The 23,824-nt window shown below is 36.1% G+C and overlaps 1 protein-coding gene across 1 annotated transcript in view; it reads left to right on the top strand.

Moving 5' to 3' along the window:
- The first annotated feature begins 418 nt into the window (after nucleotides 1–418).
- LOC134531093 (inactive pancreatic lipase-related protein 1-like) overlaps nucleotides 419–23,824 on the top strand; it is a 68,339-nt gene continuing 44,933 nt past the window's right edge. The window contains exons 1-5 of the mRNA XM_063366631.1: nucleotides 419–520; nucleotides 976–1,099; nucleotides 4,451–4,613; nucleotides 12,424–12,533; nucleotides 15,483–15,610. Of these exons, the coding sequence (XP_063222701.1) occupies nucleotides 457–520; nucleotides 976–1,099; nucleotides 4,451–4,613; nucleotides 12,424–12,533; nucleotides 15,483–15,610 (589 nt within the window). The 5' untranslated portion in view covers nucleotides 419–456. The remainder of the gene's footprint in view (nucleotides 521–975; nucleotides 1,100–4,450; nucleotides 4,614–12,423; nucleotides 12,534–15,482; nucleotides 15,611–23,824) is intronic.

Here is a 23,824-nt window from a genome sequence, read left to right as displayed (position 1 = left end):
GATAACTGTAGCTATTTAAACAAAAATAATAATTATCTTAAAGCTGCATATAACTTAGCATTAAGAGATGCTCAATTAAATAATTAATTTTTAAACGCGCCATTGCAATGGGGTGTGTCCAAAATAATATCATATATCAATCTTCTGCATTACTAGAATCATTCAAGGCTCGTAACAGCCTCTCATTTGGATTAGACAGTCATAGTAACAACGTGGCTGACAGTCCCCTGACAAAAGCTAGTTCTTCCTGTGGCTTGTAGTCATGTTCCACCACTGCCCAAGAGTGGGCACGGAGTCGCGCAGTTGGCAGAACTGGCCGCCGGCTGGTAGCGGGACTTCCCCGCAGTGGAGGCCAAGCACTCCCGTGACAGGAAGAGGCGACGCGGCGCTCGTATAAAGAAGCCGGCGCGTGGTGTTTGTCTCAGTAGCGCTGCGGTCGCCGGCGCAACTGCAGCGATGACGTCAGTACTGCTGCTGCCGCTGACCGCGGCCGCCTTGCTGGGGCGGGCCCTCGCACAGGGTGAGTTCCGTTTCCCGCCAGTAGTTCGGCAGTGTTTGTTTATTAAATTAGCTTTTCGGTACACACTTTAAATATTTGGATAATTTTTCATTAAAACAAAGTTGTTCTAAAATTGTTTTCTTTTTTACCGAGAGTAATTTAAATAAATAAATCTTGCGGACCTGTTAAGAGTTAAATCAATGAGAAATATTTGTTATTTCCTAGTAGTAATATTATACATATAAAAAAAATTCTCTTTAAGTTGTGAGACAGAGCGAGGGAGAAAGAGGGGGGGGGGGGAGAGTGTGTGTGATAGCGCACTGCAGCGGTGAAGTTCCCAAGCTGCTCATCATAAGCTTCTGAAAAACGTAGAGTAAATCCTATCCACTCGCGACTTCTATACAGTATATATATTCAAAGGTCCTAACAAGGTCGACGTTAACGACGTATCCATCCCTGTTGCCCGCACCAAGCAGATGCCGTGTGCTACGACGGACTGCCGTGCTTCCCGATGACGCCGCAGTGGTCGTCCCCTCTGCGGCCCGTGCCGGCTCCCAGGAGCCCGGCGCAGGTGGCCACCTCCTTCACACTCTTCACCAGGTGAGCCGCCATGCCCACGGAGGTTGCAACCAGCGAGACCTCCTTGGCCACGATGCGCATTGGCCCCGAGTCGGATACCCCAATATACCGCATGAATAGGCATTGGCGTAGCTGTGTTCATAAAGTTGGGGGGGAAGGGGGGGGGGGCGAATAATGATTTTGATGTCATGTAAACCAATTCCCCTCTTACTGGGGGTCCACCACCGGAAAATTTTGATTTTAAAAGTGCAAAATAGCGCTTTTTAAGCAGTTTTTGTATCTAACCATTGGATACATCGATGTTAAAATTATTATTGTTTCCTTAAGATAACATTTTATGAGTGAAGTAATTACAAATAAAGTTGGGCAGAATAATATTATAAAATAAAAATATCACGGTCTAGAAAGTTGGGGGGGACAGTCCCCTCCACCCAAAAACTTCAGGGGGACACGTCCCCCCTGTCCCCCCCCCCCTCCCCGGTTCCTACCCCCCTGTGAATAGGTTATATTTTTTTGTAAAAAAAGTTTGTTTTTGTTACGTGAATGAGATTCTAACGAAAGGTTGTACTTTCCATTTTTCTGTGAGGATAGGTTTTCGCACGACTAGGTGATTACAACTAAAATGACGGGTTTGTTTTGACAGGACATCCAAAAATTTTGAACGCTTTCAGGAATTGTTTTTTTTTATTACTACCGCGAAAATTCCCGAGCACACGACGAACTTCGTTATTGTTCGGTAAACACTTATCAGGGTTGAGAGGATAGTAAGATTCCCGTTCTTTGGATTGTTCTTGCAATGGGGAAGACTTGAGTTAAAATGTCGCAAGAAACTTTTATAACAATGTTATTCCTCTCGCCCTGGAGCGGGCCTCGTTGTTAGTAAAAGTATCCGTCTTTATTTGCCTGTATTTACCTATGTTTTAACGCCACACGGTTATGCGCATTGGCTCAAGGTGACTGCCCCGCCAAGATTATAGTGAATACTTCAGTGCCCATGAGGATTGCTGAGGTGCTAGATCCAACCCTGGACCCACGCGCACTAGCATGACGTACTTGAGTCCGCCCTCGCCGCGTGAGTTGTTTGGGGAGGGATAACTCAACTGAGTGCGGCAATGACTCTGTGTTTTAAGATAACTATCTTGGACTCAATAAATTATATCAGTTTTGTATATTTTTGAAGTGAAACTCCTTTGGGCGAGATGACAGTAAAATTTCAAGGCCAAATTTTAATTCAATCATGATACATTGTTGTGAAAAAGACAGAGAAAAGGTACTTGGCCAAAGAGAGTTAAAGAAAACACTATGTTATATACGTTGCTGGGATCGTTTTCGTTCTCCTTTTTGTGCCGATGATTCGTCTCCCGTCTAAAAAAGATAGAACCGACAAAGTTAGATGAACGAAAGAATTAGATAGAGAGTGTGCGCATGCTCTTGTTTCAGAAGATAGATATAGGAATTCTTTAAAGTCAGCTGTGAATGCCTTATATATTATATTTTATACCAGCGAGCTCGCGTTCCTTCTTGTTCAACCAGCAGCATAGGGAGCTCTGTTGAGACAGACCCTGCATTTCCCGCATAGATGTCGCTACCTATTATGAATTTCATATTTCGTTTAGAGATTTCGCTTGTTTAAAATGGCAGAATTGTTTGAAGAAACAGTTACATGCACAGTTTTTTTTAAAGAAATAACTACTGAGTGAAATATATTTCTGCATTTATGAATAATAATAATAATTATTATTATTGAAAACCTATTTGTCATAATATTTCATTTAGTACTGCAAATAAAATAATTACACGTTTTTAACACTTCAACATGTAATGCAAAATTCGTGCTGAAAACTCCATGTTTGTTATAATTTTGAGGATTATAATAATAGTTTCTTCATATTATTGCTAGTACTATAAATTTTACAGGAATATCCTACGAAAATTTAAACTTTTAAAGTTTTTAAATATACTAGATTATCTTTTGGCAACTGGTTTACAAATATTTTTGTTGAAAATAACTCAATTATTTAAAGTTTATGCTAATTCTGTGACATAACATTGCTAGCTGATGTTATCGTCGTAAACGGATTAGATTAATATTTCGTTGCAATGCGTTCTGATACATTCAACTCTTTATGTAATTTTATCGCTACGGAAAAATCTTATACCCACACTATAATAAAAAAATAGTTTATATTTCCTTATTTCCTGTAAAATTTCAACTGAATAGTAATTTAAGTGCAATGTTTATTTAAATTTTTAGCATACACAGTATGAATATTGATATGTATTAAATACGACCTTTTCGACATTTTCACCCGCGCAGAGCAAAGTAAAGACGATTTTGCCGCACTTGGACTCGCCAACAAGTAATTCATTCAATTCTCACATTCTGTTCGAGCTTCTGCGCCGCGCATGTACAAAGCCTGCCTTTTAATATACATGTTGTCTATGTCTGTGCGGCGTCACCCGCGCAACCAAGCGCAAATATATTTGTGCATGATTGAATCCACTGCAGTAGAATACGTGAGATAACTATACAGTGCATGTTGGGTAATCTAAACGTATTGGATTCGACTTCTGACAGTAATACCTGCGAGGAATCGCAAAGAATTAACCTGAGCGTAGTTTGAGTCCTCTGCTTGAAGTGTCGTCGACCGGAATACGGGGGTCGTTAGCGACGTATGAACTCAACACAGTTCCGGGAAAACAGGGATGGAATCGGCCATGGTGTATTGTAGGAAACCATTCTATAACTTGCCTATTCTTTTTTTTCTCCCTAACCTAACTAAAACTAAGTGTATTTTGTTTGGGAGGGGTCTGTGTTAGGGAAGACACTAGGTGCGTCCCAGGCCGAAGCCCTTACGCCTAATCATGCTGGGTTTAAGCCATGCAGAAAGGGAGGCATGCATCGTGTGCTTTGCTCAGGGATTGGCCAGCCATGGCCGCAATTGGCGCCATGACTAACTCCCCTATCTTAACTTTAGACTAATTACTAGATAAGTTGGGCCCAGGTAAAACCTGCATAGACGCAGGGAAAACCCCGGGCACTGTCATGCGGGGTGCAAGTTTGCATGCATTAAGTGTAGGAGGATACAGGAGACAGAGGATGGTATGGATGAAGAGTTGGGCAGATAGAAAAATTCTACTAAGCAATTTGGGAGCTTGGACCTTTTGTCCGCATTTGGTTTGGTTGGTACTGGTCTTTAGGGGCAACATGTTGTTGTTCCCACCAAGCTGCCAGTCAGCTCGTATAAATTGCCTGATATCTGCAGAACATCGAAACTGAAGTCAGGATGACTGTACAAGGTTCGTAAGCCAGGTCATCTGGAAAGGTAGTGCAGTGTCTGAGCACCTTCTCGACCGAGGTGCTGTGCGCAGGAGCACCCAGTACTCCGGGTACAACGTCACCACGTGGCCCCACGTGTCCGTCGACGGCTCCGACTACGAGGGCCGCCGGCGCACCACGTGGGTCGTGCAGGGAGCCAGCAGCAGCTGGAACCAGACCTGGATGAACGACATGAAGAACAAACTGCTCGCCAAGGTAGGCTGCAGATGTAGGGTCTGCGTCTGGCCGGAGGGAGGGGAACAGTTATGTTCAGGTACCAATGTGGCTGCTGTTTGTTTGCATTCGTGTAACGCAGATCGTGGCCTGAATCACTGGCCTCACTTGGCTGCTGGGTTGAAACCATATCAACGTTTCGGGCTTATTGTCTCTTTGACATCTGTGTCACTTTATAGAAATAAAGAGATAACTGGGAACAGTATAGTTAACAACACGTCGTGAAGGTTTCGGAAGAGGGAGGGGGGGTTAAGCACTGCATTGAAAGTGCTACTGATAAGCTTAGCATCAGAGTTGAGCGATTCCTCATTATTAGAAGAAACCTGAAATCACAGCAGCATGTAACAATAGTATAGGCATTGAATATATATAATGTATAGAAGTCTCGAGGGGATACGATTTATTCTGCCATTTTTTTTTTGGATCCAAAATTGAAGTAGTTGCAAGCTCTCCTATTAGACAGTTCCTCTTTCAAAAAGAAGGTACTCTGGTTCCAAGCTCCCACGCGAGAGCGCTATTGCATTGCTTGTCTCAAGGTCACACACTGTCTTCTTTTTTTCTCTCTCTCTCTCTCTCTCTCTCTCTCTCTCTCTCTCTCATTCGTTTGGATTTTGTTTCCGTTGCAGAGTGAAGGGGCAGTTCCTTGATAGGCATGCGGCTATTTTACAAGATATTCTCGTCAAAACAATGCGCTAACATTCAAAACATAGATTGTCTTTAAAGAACCGAAATGTAAAAATTCATTCCTTGAAGAGTGATACATTTCTTTAGAAACAGCCAACATATGCAAGCTATTCATTGGTACATGATTCCAGCTGGTATGATATTATGTATTTTAATAAAAATTGGGTGCATTTTTATACAATATTTAAATAAACTTTGTTAATAAGTTAATTTAAGTTTCTCAAAGAATGAACTTTATTATGAACTAAACAACATACGTTATTCAAACAGCAAATTAAAAAAAATTAGAAAATACAAACTACGGATACATATATTGCTATTATGTGTAATCTGTACATAAACTTGATAAACGACACATTCATAATAATTTTAGAAAAAACAATTATAACACAAGAAAAACTCGTTTTTATCTGAGTTAAAAATTGTGTGTTAAACAAACATTAAAGCAGGAAACATGTATGTACATAAAATTAAAGTTTGCATACCTGCAGTGAATATTATTTTGCAGTAATAAATTGATATTTTTACTACCACTTATAGATCCATAAAATGTTTATAGAAAATTTCAAACATATTTACTACGTATACTTTACAGTTATAAGGTTTGGAAAATTTTCTCATCAGGAGCATTATACAACACAATGCATTAAATTGCATCATAAGTTTTCAGTCACATGAAAATCATTTTAAAAATGTGTGGGATATTATATAAAATACTATAAACAAATCATTAAAAGTATTATTTTATTATATTTATGAAGTTTGATTTAATATGAAAAAATCCTAACAAACGTTTTCTCTGTATTCTAGAGCTGTTTAAATAGTTTATTTACATGCACAAAAAATTTCAATGTCATTAAAACATAATCAGCCTATCAAATTGGGTGAGGTTTTTGACAGGTACTACAACGAAACTGGAGACTTTCGCAGGTGAATACTCTAACGCAATGAACCAAAAAACAAACACATATTCGTGTACTTTAATACTAACTAATCATGAAGGTATAGATATTTTTTTATAAAATTTTAGTTGTCAAAGTCTTAAAGTACGTTTCAACAATTGTAAATATTACTCAAGTGAAACAGACTGTAGCTAAATGAAGCCCAGTAAAGTTGAGCGAGCTTTTAATGTAAAAATCTTGTCAGTGTGGTTTTATATTTATTAGAGCTGTATTTACATTATATTATATGCAAAGACACAAATACATTTGAATATCACTTAACTTAAAAAAAATTTAATCACCAATTTTTAAGGTCAGAGAAAAAATAATACAAAATAAATTTCATTGAATAATTTTATTCTAAATATTCGAGTGTAAAACTCTTCTAAGACGTACAGAGTAGGTAACTTATACCTTCGTACGAAACTCTGCTTTGGCACATTTGTAACGATTTAAAACAAGCAAAGTGCCATCTAGTGACATTTAACAAACTATTTTATTTATATATTAATTAATTTTATGTATTAAAATCTTTAAAATATTTGAGTAGACCACACATCCTCATATTACATATTTGGTGGTTACAAAGCTTATAAATCTATACAGTACTGTTAAAAAGACATAGAACTGTCACTGAAAAATTGTGAAAATTAAATACGAAAACTGACCAAGTAGACAAAACAGATAACTATTTAAAACTTAAATCGTGTGAAGAAAATAATAATTAAATGTAAAACTATTCTCTGAATACAAATAAAAATTTCTTTAGACAAAATAATAACACTACGAGAAAACATTACTCAATCCTTTTCGTGGTAAGTTTAGTAATCTTTGAGGAAATAAAAAAAAAACTTTACCAATATTGGTGATCACGATCTGAAGAACGATGCATAGTTTTTTCACCTTAAAGTATTGCTTTAAAGAACGTTTGTTAGAATCTTAGAGATGACGTAAATCGAATTTTACTGTTGACTATAAGGTTGAACGTGCCGAGAAAGAGTTCAAATTATTGTAAATCATTGGTGTTAAAACTTTTTTTAGTTTGGAATTTTTTTTCATTCTTCTTCTTTTTCGTTTGGTGTCCCGTTCTTGTATCGAGATACACTACCTGATGCAATATACTACAGCGGACTCCAAACGGAAATTCTTTGTGGTCACGACAGGTGTCACACCAAGGTTTAAATTAGCAATAGTACCTTTTATAAAATTCTCAATCAATTAAATGAATTTTTTTAAAATAATATGTTTCGTAATATTTTCAAAAGATATTCTAGCTGATAGCTCCTGACGAGGGTCAGAATGCTGGATGCTACAGTTCAATGGCTAGATGGTTGAAATTTGTTTTACAGATGTAGTTCTTATAATATTCAAGACACATTTACATTTACCTTTGTATTTTCTGATAACACACTTTCACAAGTTGTGCAACGGATTTTTTCAGACACATTTTGGTTGTGTATACAGCTAAAAAGTACACTCAGAATCTTACAGTGTTCCACGGAAATATCAAGTGGTTAGATATCTTGCCGAAACTAATAAGTGAATAAAATTCCATAGAGCATTCTACCACGAAAATTAAGCCTAAAAACATGAAGGACGATCAACTCCTTCAAACAGTGTTTTCCAACACGAGAAAGAAAGATCCACGAAAGCCTAAAGCTAACTTCGGTGAAATTGTGTGAATCTGCAAGCAGAAAGGAGTATTCGAGAAAGGTTTCACTGCGAATTTGTGTTCCAAACTTTTTCGTGTGACCCACGTTCGCGAATTGGAGCCTAGAACCTACTACCTCGAAGATTTGGACCACAAGCCTATTCGTGGCGCCTTGTATGTATGCCGAGGAGATTCAGCCTACGATGTATCACGATACGTACTTGGCGGAGAAGATTCTCAAACGAAGAAATGGTCGATCCTAAGTCAAGTGGTGGGGCTTCCTATCTTGATTTAATACGTGGGTTGCAGATGAAATCGAGAAACACTAGTGATTTGTTTTCATTCTTGTAGTAGAGTATAAATAATGTAAAAAAAAAAATATTTGTAATTTTGATGGTTGTTTCTCGAACATGTCCCTTTTATGGAAATTTTAATTAAATTATATTTATTTGTTTTGATCAAGGACCGAACCAAGCACTGTTATCGTTTAAATGAATAAGTAAATTATTGAGAGATATTTGATGAATTTTTTAAATTGTTCCCTAATTTATAGTTTAATAATTACAGCTTTTCAAGATGGCGGCCAAGACGGCCGACAAGATGGTGAATGTCAAAGTAATAATACTGCACGCTAGAGGGTAAAAATGAAACACATATGATGGCAGCTCACTCTACTAGGTGATATTATTCTTTCAAATTAAAACATTTTAAAGTCCAAATGTGTGTGTTTTTGTTTTAATATCTTATTTTATTTTCGATCTGGTAAATGTCCCGATAGTCGTGTAGTCAAAGGCGTATGTTTTCCAGCCCAGTAGTCCGAGCTGGCATGGGCCGAATCACCTCGGTTCCAATGTATTTTGTATAAAAAAAAATTTAATATGTCGATAAGGACCACAACAACATTGGCAGGTAATGCAACTTCGACCTTACGTACATGAGACAGTGTGATGCTGGTGCTCTCTAGGTACAAACAACAGAAACAAATACCTATGTCGGTATCTTATATGACGGCCTCCAGCAGAAAAGAAAAACCAAGATGGCGGTCGTGACATCCACGATCGATGCCTCCAGCAGACAAGATAACCGAAAAAAAATGGCTGTAATATAATATCCAAGATGGCGAGCGTGACATTAGAATTCAAGATGCTGGCCGTAACGAAAAGTGCAACGTTAGGGGATTAGGGAGCTCGGTGTAAATATGATGACCGTACCAAAAATTACAACGTTCGGGGAGTGGGACGTTCGATTTCAAGCTGGCGACTGAAGTCAAGATCTAAGGTTAAGGTCCAAGGTCAAGGTAAAGTTTATCCAAGATGGCCGCCGTGACATAAGGGCGGTCGGTCATTGAACCCATTCACACCATCCACTAACCTGGAACCTGTTTCCAGACGAAAATTTATATACTACTTTTAAGCAACAATACTTTTTTTCGAAGCTTGGTCTTAAGTCTTATTTCCCTTAGTGTATCATCAGTATTTGGCAGGGTGGTAGGCTCATTAGTCCTACCATTACTTCCGTGTCACTGAAAAAAATATGACGTTTTTCGGATTCATTCGACAATTTCTGATTTATGATCTTTGCGATAGCTAAGTTTGTCTGTGGCGTCGTCACATTTAGTAATCTTGGTTGTTTCTTGATTTTCAGAGTTTTCCTTTGTACTATGATTGTGCATATTTGGAACTGTAAAATAGTTAAAATAGTTATTCAGTACATTTTTTTTTTTAAATTTTTGGTATTGAATTGTTCAGCACGTATTACATAATGTATTAATAAACTATTTGAAATTTCCAAAAACTTATCGTTTCCACTACTCAAAATCCATTTGAAATATCTAAAATCTGATGACATTTTTCTTAAAATGTACATTGGTTATGCCACATACAATTTTCCATTTTCACTTTTAAACATCGGGACACTGTTGCCTTGCAACAAGTTTTGGTAATAAAATTAAATATAAACTGTATTAGCAACAATTTTAGAATACTGCATTGCAAACATAATTGTTTATACTGAAGTATTCTATACGTAAAGTAAAATCATCTCGTAATTAAAAACTTTTTTTTTTCACATTAACAATTGTAAAATATTCCATTATCAAACTTAAACGACTGATACCCGTACACTCACTGACACGTGTAGAGAGAGGTTCACAAACCAGTGACTCGTTCGAAAATGTTGAAAGTGTTGTTTTAGCATGTGTGAAATATGTAAAAAATATGATCGTGTAAAACGCAGAGGAATAAACAACCGTCAAATGTTAGGATTAAATTAATTTGCCAGAAACATTTGTAGAAAGCTTTCAAACTAACAATAGTTCTAATGAAGGTCTTTATTTCCTCGTGTTTAAATGAGTGCCTGTTGTTTAGAATCTCAATATAAGTCTATCCCATTTTAATTGTTTTGGATACATAGTTTAATATTTTTTAATATAAAGAAAAATTGTTTATGAATGCAGGTAAATAAACGCAGTATTCAATGTATTTTAAACAATTTTATCTTCTTTAATTGTTGTTAAAATTAATACTAACTTAGGTGGTTTTTCCACAAGGTTTAAATTTTTTATTTTTGTACAAGACGAAAGTTTGAACTTGTTTTTTTTACACTGATCCACTTACAAAGTCTTTTCTCTTTTTGGTAAATAAACGCACTATTTCACATAATGAGGTTTTTTTGACAGCGACCATTAAGATATTTAGATCTTGATACTGTAAAAATATTCATGTAGCTCCATTCTAGCTAATCACAAATAATTCATTACTTAGTTGATTTCTAAGTATATTTAGTGGTCAATATCTTCAATTTTTGTTGAAACACCAAACAAATGTAACTTATGTGAAATAGACGAAGTGGGGCATACCTGGCTTTTATTAAATTTTACATTGAAAATAAACTAGCGATCGTATATTTAAAGTGGTTCGGTTTTTACTCGGTTTTAGTCAAAACGTAGAAATAAAAATTATGATATTGTTGTAATCTATTTAAATTATTTTTCAATGTAATTAAAATGTAGAGATTGTTAATACAAAACCAAAGAATTACATACGTTGATAATTTACATTTAAATAGTTATAGTACTTACATCGCATACTCGCGTCAGTTTTTTTACACGGCATCTAACCGATAAATAATGTGAAACGAGAATATGCAACCTAACTGTCCTTGTCTTTCACTGTAATAATAATAATAATAATAAAAACATACCATTCATGTGTGGCTCGCGAACTGTTCCTCACATTCGGACAACCCATTTATTCACATTTCTTATCCAATATCATGTATAAAATTAATGCGAAATAATGTTTGAATAAGTAGGTATATAATTAACATTTAATAGTTAAGGGATAACTTAAAGGAAGACTGACTGTAGGCCCTATACAAAATTTTTAGGATCTAATTTTCACGTTTATCGCGAACAAAATCCCCCATTATAATTTATCAGTGGCTGGCTTGAGTTTGCATCGTTCTCAAGGCAATGTTAAAGTATCATTCTCTTCAAGGTCGCCTAACGGTGCTGATAAGCGCTGCCAGTATATTTGAACCAGCTTTTGTAGGGAGGGATGTAGAAGAGTGGAGGCATGACTGGGCTGGTTAACCTAGTGAGGCCAAAGACCGCTAGGGGCGTACACTGTCGATACCCAGCGATTGAAGCGATCGCTGCGACGGAGCTTGCTACTACGACAATTCTTCTGCGCGACTTCTATACGTTATATATATATTCAGTGGCAGGGCCGCAACTAGAGTCTCTGGCACCCGGGGCATGAATGGATTCATGCGTCCCCCCCACTCTTTTTTTTTTTGCACATACCACACCAATAAAGCGGGGGGTCCGGGGGCCCTCCCACGGAAAAATTGCGCTATTTAAGCATTTTCCATACCTACATGTAAAAGTTTCTGTGCTACTGTAACTTCCATGCATGAACCCACTATGTCCATAAAGTAGTCCGTATAATCACTAGACTTGTTCATTAAATTGTCGTCATAAATGTTTTTTAAAGATTCAAATTCAACTTGCGAGACCTTTTTGCAGCAAAGATTTTGATGATATCATCATAGCAAATAGAGGATGCTCTCTTGTGTCCTATGGAAATAATGCTCAAATTCGACAGTCTGGCTTGCGTCATACTATTTCTTAAATATTATTTTACAATTTTCAATTTGCTGAAACTTCTTTCGCCTGAAGAAACTGTTACAGGTTATATTGACGTTATATTGTAAATCAGATTAGACATTCCTGGCATGAAAGTTAAAAAACTTTTTACCAGTTACCAGTTGTAGTAGGAATAACAATGCAAGTGATTTCGGCGCCCCCACAGCTTTGCGCCCTGGGCGTATGCCCCGCTTGCCCCCCCCCCCCCCTAGTTGCGGCCCTGTTCAATGGTATAGGTGAGCTACAAAACTATGAAGTATCAAGGTAACATTGACCCCGTGGAAGGAGACGGAGCGCACCGGCGCGGTGGGGCGAAGGGGCAGTTCACATGGGGCGGGCGCGCGCGCGCGTGTGTGTGTGTGTGTACAGGAGGACTGCAACGTGGTGCTGGTGGTGTGGGGCAAGGGCGACCCCGACTACAACTTCACATACCCCCAGGCCGTGGCGGACACTCGGCTCGCCGGCGCAGAGATGGCCAGGTGACGGCACGTGACACGACTGCAGCCGTCACATTCGCCTCGTTTCAACCCGTGTCACGTGTGTTTGTTTACACACACTCTACCGTTTCATTATGTTATAAATACTAGGTAGCTACTGCCCGGGATGCGTTGCAATGCCTATAGCCTACCATTATTTTTGTAACTTGTTTGTAGTAGGTACACATTTGCAAAGCATCTCTCTATATCTCTTTCTAATTCTTTTTTGTATATCACTATATATCTCTCTAACTCTCTATTATCTATACCTATATCTCTTCACTATACAGTTTGGCCCGGCTAAGCAACACAGAATAGTAACGAGACACTTTAATTACTGGAATGTTTATGAAGTGTACATACTATGATTTTGAAGTTTTGTTTTAGTCTTATTGCCAACATTGAGGATGGAATATTCTCTTAATATTTAAAATTTTTGGTATTTTGTTGTAGGCCTATTTACAAAACGAGAATTATTAAAAGCAGTCTTTTGTTTTATTATTACTTCTAAAAAAACAGATACAACTTCAACAAGAGATCCAGACGATTTTTCACATATTCACTGTAGGCCTAGCTCATCGCTCCATTACAAAAAAAATTAAATCCTTTTGTTAACATTTAACGAAGCTACAATGTTCCAAAGATATGTCACGGGAGGGTGATGACGGGTCACTCTAGGCCGATGCCGATGACTGTCGTTGAATTTCTATTTAAAAAGTCAAAAAACGAAGATAAAACAAATTCAAGACTCGGCCTGGCCACGACCAGCAGGCGTGAAAAAGTCCCGTCACTCTTCACAAGATAATTCGGCTATTTTCCAACGACGTGAACGCATGCGGCGACAATCGAGCGACAACTAGTTTAGCAACGAAGTTGTTGTCCCTTACAAAGGTGAAAACAAAGTGAAGCAACCCTTTAAGGAAAGTCAATTTCAAACATTTGTTCCCTTAAAATTTGGAAAGTAACATCACACCACAGCATGGGTCGCCCTGATTGGCTGGCGAGACAGCACCCAGCGGAAGTTTTGGTCCATTGCTGCGCAGTCGTGCACTATGTGCTGGGTTTTCCACTAATTTGAGGCGTGAAAATGACATACTGGCGGCAGTGTATCGCGCCTGTGTCTTCCTTTCTTTTTTAAAACTTCTAGAATGTTACAACCTCACTAACCAGAAAAAGATTCAAACTTTAAAAAATTTAATTAATACACATGTTAATTTTAAAGAACCGAGCAAAATAGAAACAACATTTTTTATAGTTAACCTAATAAAAATAATATTATTTAAGCAAAAACAAAAGACCTTAAATTCGTATGCATAGAAAAAAACAAGAATATACAATAATTATGAATCCTTAATAAAACATATGTAACAAAACACATTATCAGTAACTGGGTTACTAAAAGCAAGAGGCATGAATTACATTATTCTACAATAAAACTCTATAACAATGAAAATGAATTTTTTTTATCTATATTTTACCTGTCATTGGTATTACATAGGTATAAAAAACAGTTTTATTACTATGCAATGTTGTGTCAAAATGTAAAAGCTATCGATGAAGAACTTTCTGAGATTTAAGAATTTAAATGAATGAACATTTACATTTTTATTTATATAGATGAATGGATACTGTAGTGTTCTGGTGGTGAACAAATTTAAAAACGACACAAATAAGAAACCAAACGCTATCTGCAGGGGAACTCGGACATGAAAAACGCAATGGCCTACGAGGTTCTACAATGTTAACAATGCAATCGATGTATCAGTCGAGGCACGCGTTTTTGACAGTTCTATTAGCAATAGGCCTTAAAATTGGTCACAATAGAATTCCACTGCGCGGCCAGCGCGCTTAGTCTACATCCCGCATCAGTCTATGATGTGAAGTTTGTCTCTATTTTTGTTAACGTATATCGTGTATAATAAAGTATGAATATAGACTGTTTGCGTGGGCGAAGCATTAAAATTTTGTAACCTTAATTTTAACTGCATATTTTCCAATGACACTGTTAAAAATGTGTGAAATGGCGGATGCCGCGGGTGTGTTATTAGGGTTACACTGCAGTGAGTGTTGTACATTTCTTCACTTGTGCAATGAATTATCACTTCAGCAGATCCAATAACTTACACGCGTGTTGGTCGAAGTACCGTTTGGAAACAAACACAAATGCCATTGTTTACATAAGCTGAACTCGACAGTTCTATGGAAATGTCTTAAGCCAAGAATCACCTATTTCTATCATTAGTCTATGGTCTCGTCGCCGGTGAGGCCACTGGACTCGAAAACACAAATCTACTGAAATCAGGGATTTTGGGAACGGAATCCTCCATGGCCTACATCATATAACCATCCCAACGCCTGCCCATGGAATACAAAAATAAGATCGGCATCAACAGTATTCAAACCCAAATTCTTCTGAATTGAAGTCTAGTTTCTGGTCGTTGCCTCATCCCACTTCCATGTGAATCGTGTCGCGGGCTGGCCAAATTAGGCGGACTGACCACGCTCACGATCTACTGGCAGAGCTATCAAGATTATTTGATGATGAGCTGACTTGTTTTCGTTCGGAATTGCTAATAATACATTGTTCTTTGAACCAAAATATAAATTTATATTAAGGTACAATGCAACAATTTAATGTAATATTAACTATCAGTAGCTCGGAAAATGAAGTTTTTTATTGTTTTACAACCTATGTTACATCATTGAATACAAACACTTGTTTATATTTTATAATAATATGCAAGCTACTTATTAACATTTTCAGTTCTATTGAATAATATTTTTTTATATTTAGAGATGAAGGATGCATAAAATTGTTTTCATATAAGTTATATAATATAAGTAGTCATATTAAGACATTTGACAAATTCAGTTTTGAATAAATGTAAACATTTTGCAAGGTTGGTCACAGTAGCGTGACCTAGGGTCACTGAGTGAACTTTTTGTTTGCAGGGTTGGGCGTTACCTGATAGACAATAAGGGAGCATCTGCTTCGGATTTCCACGTCATCGGATTCAGTCTCGGAGGCCAGATAGCTGGTTACATGGGGAAGGAACTCTACGACATCGGCCGCATTACGGGTATGCGCGCTCCAATTTTTTTTAAAAATGAATTATGACAATTGTTCCTATTTTGTCATAGAGAATGATTTCTAAATCTACATCACGAATTTGCGTCAAGAAATGTTTATTAGAAAAAATTCCACCAAGTCTTAAAAGTTAAAACAAGATATCACAAAATCGATTTAATAGTCTATCATTTTTCTTACCAGGACATATCAAAATTTACCAATTCATAAATCTAAAAAAATAATCATGTTAACAAACAAATCTCATTTCATTACAATGTTGTTTTTGTGTTGTGTTAAATAGTAGTCCATACAAAATGCCAAACTATAATTCATTTTGAAAACTTTAAATGTTTATGACTTGCTAAAAATATTTATATTTTGCTTTGGCAAAAATTATTCGATATTCCCAGAAATATTTCAAGGGATGCTTTTAGATGTAATGAATGGTTCGTATTTACAACTATTTCTGGATTTCTCATAAAAACTTTATTTTAAACCAAATTCAATTTCAAGTATGGAAATTAATGGTAATATCAACAGTTCATTACATAAAGTTATTCTTTAAATTATGCTTTACTTTAAACAAACTGATATATTTAATATCAGAGTGAAAATAATTTAATATATTTCATGCAAATTTAATACCACTGACATTTGGTTTTTACTGTTTTACACTGACTATTTTACGAAACTGTGTACAGCCATTAATAAACAAACATAAGCCTTTAACAGTATTTCACTACTTTTACCCCCTAAAATCAGCATATATAATTGTGTGTAAAATCAAATTGTTGCTTTGAGAAATGTGAACGGAATGACTGAGCACAATGAACATATTCTAATGAAGAAGACAACAATGACGTAAATAGGCGGTTTATCGTCACCCACATCAATAAAATTGGCTCTTAGCTATAATATAGACTTCATATGACACTTTCTTATTTTTTTATTGACTGCTAAACTTTTTATTTTATTTTGCGAATATGACAGCTTATACACTCCACGTACTAGGAGTGAATTAATGACTATCCGTCCCACTATATAAGTTTTTTAGTTTAATATGTTTGACGTGACCCGTCTAATAAATCGATGAACGCCGGCTGCACGCACGAAAAAGTGTCCCGTAACGCACATTGTCCCACTACGGATGTCCCACTACGGGTGTGTCCTGTTATGCTCATTGTACGCATGTGTGGCATCTCTCTTCCACTCGATTGGAACAACCATCGATTTGACTTTTCAATCATATTTTCATCGTTTGAATTATTAATATTATGTAATTTAACGATCTTTCACCGATTTGCAGCACAATCGGTACGGTTATTTAAAAGTAATGTTGAATATTCAATACGTTTTTAACTAACAATGGTGTTTTACAGTTACACATAATAATTCAAATTACAACCGGGATCTTTTGCACAATGTTTTAGAAAAAATATTCTAACACATTATAAATAAGTTTAGTGTATTTGGGATGCGTATTTATTATAAAATCGTGTTATAAAAACGGGTGGACTACATACGTTTTTAAAACTTCCACAACACAAAACAAATTTTTTATAAATATATATATATATATAACATCTAAAACAATTGTTTCAAATATGGTCTCGTGGCCGTGCGTTTAGCATCGCTGACTACCAATGTAAAGGTGAACAGATCGAATTCCGGCCGCTGCAAAACTTTCGTTTTTGTACTTGTAAAAATAAATACGGTGCGCGCGACACTACAAAAATAATAAATATATATGAATTAATGAATGCAAATAAAAGAAGGTAAATTTATCAATTAAATTGTAGATTTCATTTCACTCTTTCTTTGTATCCATACAAAATAGTGATAATTCAATAAAAATGATTCAATTTTATTCATAAAAGTATGCAGAGGTAGATTTTATCATACAAAAGATAGAAAAATTTTAAAAAAATTCTTCCTCAAAGAATATAATAATTTTAATGCCTTAATGGTTTGGTTGCAAAAACTTATTACGGCTCAATCTCAGGCTGAATATGATATTTCATTTTCTTCTGGATCAATCATTTCATCAATGTTTTGTTATGACATTGTCACGTTAAACTATCGTCGGTAAATCGACTTTACAGACAACCAATAAATATATATATATAAACATTATCAGCAGTAGGAAAATGGATGTTTGAGTACAGATGCATGAGTGTGGAGGCAATATGTTAATAAGTCAAGCTAGCTGGGCCAGAATGGGGAAGGAGTTGGGTATGTGTTTTAATCTCATGTTCACATAATTTGCCTTTGTATTCATTAATGGAGCAATCACAATCTTATCGAGTCGTTAACTTATCAGCTTAAAAATTAACTACCGATTTAAGACGGACCCTTTTAGCAAGTAAATAATTGACATGTAGACATTTTAATAACTTGGTCCAGCTTAATAGCCTCGAGAGACATGACTAACTGTAGCGCGGGAAATGAAGGCTTTCTATACACTAAGAATATATGTTCCACTGTTAGACACATGGCTTGATGGGCCGAGAGTCTAGGTTCGAACCCCCCAGTAGAGCTTTGCTTCGGAGCTGTATATTTTCCAGCAGCAGCGGTAGTAGGTTTCAAGCTGACAGATATTAATTTTTCAAGCCCTTTTTCACACTAATAATGAAGCTGGATAATTGAGACAGTCATTGAATAACTTCAGCATTATGAGAAAATATTTTCTGTAAAGATTAAATTAACTTACTCATAGCATAACTTTAACCTCTATCATAACCATGGCATGCATTGTATCCCCAAAACTAACAGAATATGTATACATCACCCAATTTCGTGGGAATGTCGGACATATTTGAATTAAGCTAAACCTTTCAGCGCTGTTCGTTCATTTCCATATTACATAAAAACTTGATTAGCCAGACTTGCACTTATATAGTGCCTGTTAGTAACATGTTAAACGCTTTGAACATACATCTCAGCTTATTACTCAAACCGCATAGTGCATGTGTGAAGACTCTGGAAATATTTTCTGTATAAAGTTTATAACCTTAACGTCGTACCTCTTGCGGCGGTAAAGCCCGCTCCCCACCCCGTCAGCACCGAATCCCGCTGGCCTCGGGTGACGGCAAACTGAATCCTTGCCCTCCTTTGAAGAGTCGACGCTTTTTATAAGTTTGACAACTACACACAATTTACCATCACTGGTAGAAGTTATACACAACTAATTACAGCGTTTAATGGAACCACTACCACCAAATTTCGAGATACAATACATCACGACTCTTGGACGTACCACTACGAACTGATGAAAACCACAGTGGGATCGTTCTTTGTACATACAACACCCGTTGCAATCACGAGAAAACCACAGTTCTTACTGGAATCCCATCATTGAACGTTAAATCGATTAAAGATTTTCAAAGGTGTTGTTGGTGGACACATGTTTAAAATAAACATCTCAAAATTTCAGATCATCAATCCCGAATAATATTCTTAAGATTTGTTTTTTTTTTTGCTTGGTTATATTTTTACACTATGTAGAAACAATCAGTTGTGACATGCTGTCCCAATGAGTAATATTGTTGGACCAAACTTTTGGTCTCAAACAAAACATCATTGAAGATAAATATGAAATTAGGGATAGCTTGTAGTGGAGGGATAACGTCTAAATTTTTTTGAACATGAAAAAATGTTATCCCTTCAACATAATGCAGCACATGTAACATAAATAAAAATTTTCAAAATGGATAACATTAGGATGTTCCAACAGCGATATGATAAAGCACGTTTTTTCTGCTGTAGGATGATCCTGAACAATACACTTGTCAATAATATCATCAAGCATTATACTGGAAAGGACACATTCTCTTGTACAATTTCCATTTCTAATACTAAGCTAGAAAACTATAAAATAGCCATACTTATAGAAAAACCGATTAGTGTGCAGTTATGCACCGAGCAAGAAGGAAGGTAAAAACAGGCATGGGCTTTGAGTAATAGATTGATAAAAAAAACTGCATATAGGATTGCATCTGCCGGGATATAACTTCTGCGGTCCAGGTACAAAACTTGCCAAACTATTAGCTTGAAGTGAAGTGGGTATTAATATTCTTGATAAGGCATGCTGTCATCATTACATTGCATATTCACAAAACAATAATCTAAGTCACAGGCACAAATCTGAAGTGTACTCTGACGATATCCCCATCAGAGGAGGCTTCAGCTTGCGATGGAGATATAATTAAAAACACAATTTCTATAAATCCCTTCTGATAGGCTTTAACTGCAAACAAGGTATGTGTGTTGTTGTTTCAAATAAAAAATAAAAAATTTCAAGGACAATTTTTTTATGTTATATGCTTAAGAGAATAACATGGGAGTACAACTCCACAAATATACATATATGTTTTAATAATTAGGCACTAATTAAGATCAAAAATAATATAAGATGTACATACAGTGCACAACAGGCACGACACGGGTCTAGTAGAACACCCAATAAGTACGAGGTCGCAAGAGCCAAATTTAATGGTTTAAAGAACAGCTAAATAATAACAGCTAAATAAAATGGGTGGATGAATAAGTACATAAAGTGATTACATATTTTTAAGAGTACAATAGTGACTAACTTTTTGAACATAGTGTTACTATGATGTTACAACACAAATAATTATGAGTCTTATTATACTAACGATCCAAGGAAGTTATGGGCCCTATAGGGTGGGCTATGGAATCAATATAAAAAGGTAAATATGTAACAAATATATAACAATTAATATATAACATATACATAAAAAATATATAAATAACAAATAAATACATACCAAATATATACAGCAAATAATGTTCATGTATATAAAAGACCACATTGGCATTTAGAATTAAATAAATTGATACAAGAGAAAAAAAACCTACTAAGGCGAGGCTATATCTATAGTTGACACACACCAAACAAGGCTCCAACAATTGGTGTGACAAACATTGCTGGGGAAACTAGAAATGAAATAAGATAAGGAGACAAGTAGTATAAATAAGGACATACTGGGACGGACTTCAGGCAGTGGTGGTGATGCCGATATCCGCAATCTTATATTGTGACATCACGGCGGCCATTTTGGACTCGAAATTCCTCAAAATTACTTGCGATGATCACTGGGTCAATGATGACAGTGACCTTGAGGCTGGTGTTAAAATAAAAGACTCCAGAAATCTTAATAATATTTATAATAAACATTCATGGAAGATGATAGCAGCAGAAGAGATTGAATGCACATCATAAGCAGATCCTAACATATTAGTCGACAGGTTAAGACTTCTACTTGCTCTTCTTAGTGGAGGAAACTATTCGCACATCAAAGAAGTGTCCTTCATACACAAAGAACTGAGGGAAGCTGGCTACATACAATAATTACATGTATTACTTGCATGTGTATAAAATAAAATAAAAAATTAATTATATTTTGAATTTCAAAAGTGATTGTGTTATTTTTCCAAATTTTATTTGTATTTAATGCCGAGGTCTCGCAACACAACTTTTAACTTAAAGATGTAAAATTATTCACTATGTACTGACAAAACGGAGAGTAATAATAAAGTAATTCCAGCCATCAGGCCAAGTTTGATAAAAAAAATGGAAACCAGTTGGAGCCAAATGTAGATAGAGAAAATGGAGCATTTAGAGCAATTGGAGCAATTGGAGCATTTGAACTTTGAGCACTTGGAGCTGTTGGTCAATTGGAACGATTGGAACATTGGAGCTCTTAAAGCAATTTGAGATCTTGAGACTCTTGGAGACTTTAGAGCATTGGAGCATTTGGAGCTTTAGAGCACTTCGAGCTTTTGGAGCAATTGGAGCATTGAAGCATTGACTTTTGGAGCCAATGACTTATGTAGTCAATGACATTTTAAGCTAAAGACTATTGGAGCCAATGATTTTTGGATCCAAAGACAGTTGCATCTAAATACTGTTGGAGCCAAAGAGAGTTGGAGGCAAAGACATTTGGAGTTATTGTATCCTACCGCATCTTGCAACCGATTGTATCCTACTGTTGATTCTGGATCGTTATGTTTGTAGTCAGGTCAATTGGCTTCGTGGTTCAGATACATCTAGGCTATAGCCTGACATTGTACATGGCCTGGCCTCGTGGTCTGAAGACACTTGGCCTATATGCCTAACATTGTACTTGACCTAGTTGGAAGGTATTCCAAGTATCGAAAAATTAGACTTCCATGGTAGGCATAGCGAAAAGTATTTATTTAGTCGTAAAGTATGTTATTAATAGTTGGTTTTCGTAGGGAGAATTATTAGTAACCTTCACAAAAGGTAATCAAATTTAAAACCGTTTTTAAACAGAATTTAAAATTTATTTTAAGTTTTAGTTACTCTTCTCTCTGACTGTGAATCGAATTGCCGATTTTTTTATTATTTTGGAATTTTTCCCGAATTTATAGCTAAATAATTAAGAATTTACAAGATGGTGTGCAATATGGCGGACACCATAGCAATAAATTATTACTGCACTTTAGCGGGTAAAAATTAAACTCAAATGTCAGCAGCGCACTCTAGCAGACGAAAACAAAATGTCGGTATCCAAGATGGCTGCCTCCAACAGAACAAAACACAAGATGTCGGAGGTAAAATCATACGAGCTGACGATATATAATATGTACCTTGGCATTAGTGGTAGGAGGTAAGTCCGTCGGTGGCTTCTGTGGAGGAAGTGTGTCTTTTTTTTTTTGCCCTCGTCAGGTTCAAAATGAGGACTCCGAGCCTCATGACAAGTGCATTTTTTAAAATAAAAAGAAAATATATATTTTTTTAAATTTAAATTTCCCCCGATTTTCTAGCTAAATAATTACGGATTTTCAATATGGCAGCCACGAAGTCATAACTACGATGGCAGGATGCTTTTTTTTTTTAAATTTGTTTAATTTTTTATAATTTTTTCCCTTCTTCATAGCATAACAATATGAATTTTCAAGACATCGGTGGTGATGTGATAATCCAAGATGGCGGAATGATTTTTAAAAATGTTTTTAATTAAATTTTATTAATTTAAAACTTTTTCCGAATTTCTGGCTTAATATTACGGATTTTCAAGATGGTGGCCATAACGAAAAGTGCACCATTCCAGAATCCAAGATGGCGCATGTGATGAAAGCAAGAATTTTTATAATTTTAATTGAATTGTTATTAATATTATATAAATATTTATTAATAAATAACATGTTTACTCTCGCCGGGAATCGAACCAAGGACAGAAATCGATTAAGTAACTAAGAATTTGAAGTAAGCTTTTTTTTATATTTTTTGAATTTTTTCGGAATTTTTGGTTGCAAATTAAAGATTTGACATTTGTGGTCAAGGTCAAGGCCATGACATCGGCGGCTTAAGAGCGGCATGTAGATGCGGACTTTAAACCGCTTTGCAGACTTTTGGTTCTTTCTAAGGTAAAAGACGTTTGAGGTTTTCCGAATTTCGAATTTTTGAAATTTTTAAGAACAAAACAGGAAATTTCCTTAAAATTTGAATTTTTCCTCGAAAGAGGGAAATTTCTAGGAATTTTGAGTCATTTTGAGCTATTTTTGTGGAAATTTGAGTCCAAAATGGCCGCCGTGAAATTAAAAATCAACATGGCGGACATCAGCACCTCTACCACCACAGCATGAAGCCTGTCCCATTATGCCCTTTTTTATACTACTGTGACACCCTTAACGGAAACATAATTTTGATCGTGGTCTCTAAAAGGTTAGTTTAACCAAAGAGAACGTGCAAGACTACAAAGACTACACTGCAACTTAATTCAAATACCAATCAATGTTTTAATGATATACTCACACCCATTATCGATCCCGCAGCACTGTCCTTCACACACAGTATTTGTTCAAGAACTAAAAGAGATTAAGCCCGAAGGCACATGATGCCGAGCTCATAAGTAAGAAAATATTCTTCCGCAAACACAAAATAGTTACCTGAAAAAAAGGATGGGTGGAGAGGGTATTAAAAAAGGAGGTGTGGGAAAGGGAGTGAATGGGAGAACACGACGAGCAAAGCCGAGAATATCTAAAGGTAGCCGATGCCTAGAGTTAGGTTTAAAAGAACGAAGGATTTTTGCAGAGTTGACAAAATTTTATTGGAAAAAGCAGCTCAGATAATGAAAAACCCCGAAACCAAATTTTGTCAAAAAGTCTCAGATGGAAGACATAATTATGCACATTAAACAAAAATATTGGTGGCCATTTCCATTTTGATGCTATGCAA

Source organism: Bacillus rossius, chromosome 3 (genome assembly GCF_032445375.1).
Source record: "Bacillus rossius redtenbacheri isolate Brsri chromosome 3, Brsri_v3, whole genome shotgun sequence".
NCBI classification, from domain to species: domain Eukaryota; kingdom Metazoa; phylum Arthropoda; class Insecta; order Phasmatodea; family Bacillidae; genus Bacillus; species Bacillus rossius.
This window is presented reverse-complemented; position numbering and strand designations above follow the sequence as displayed.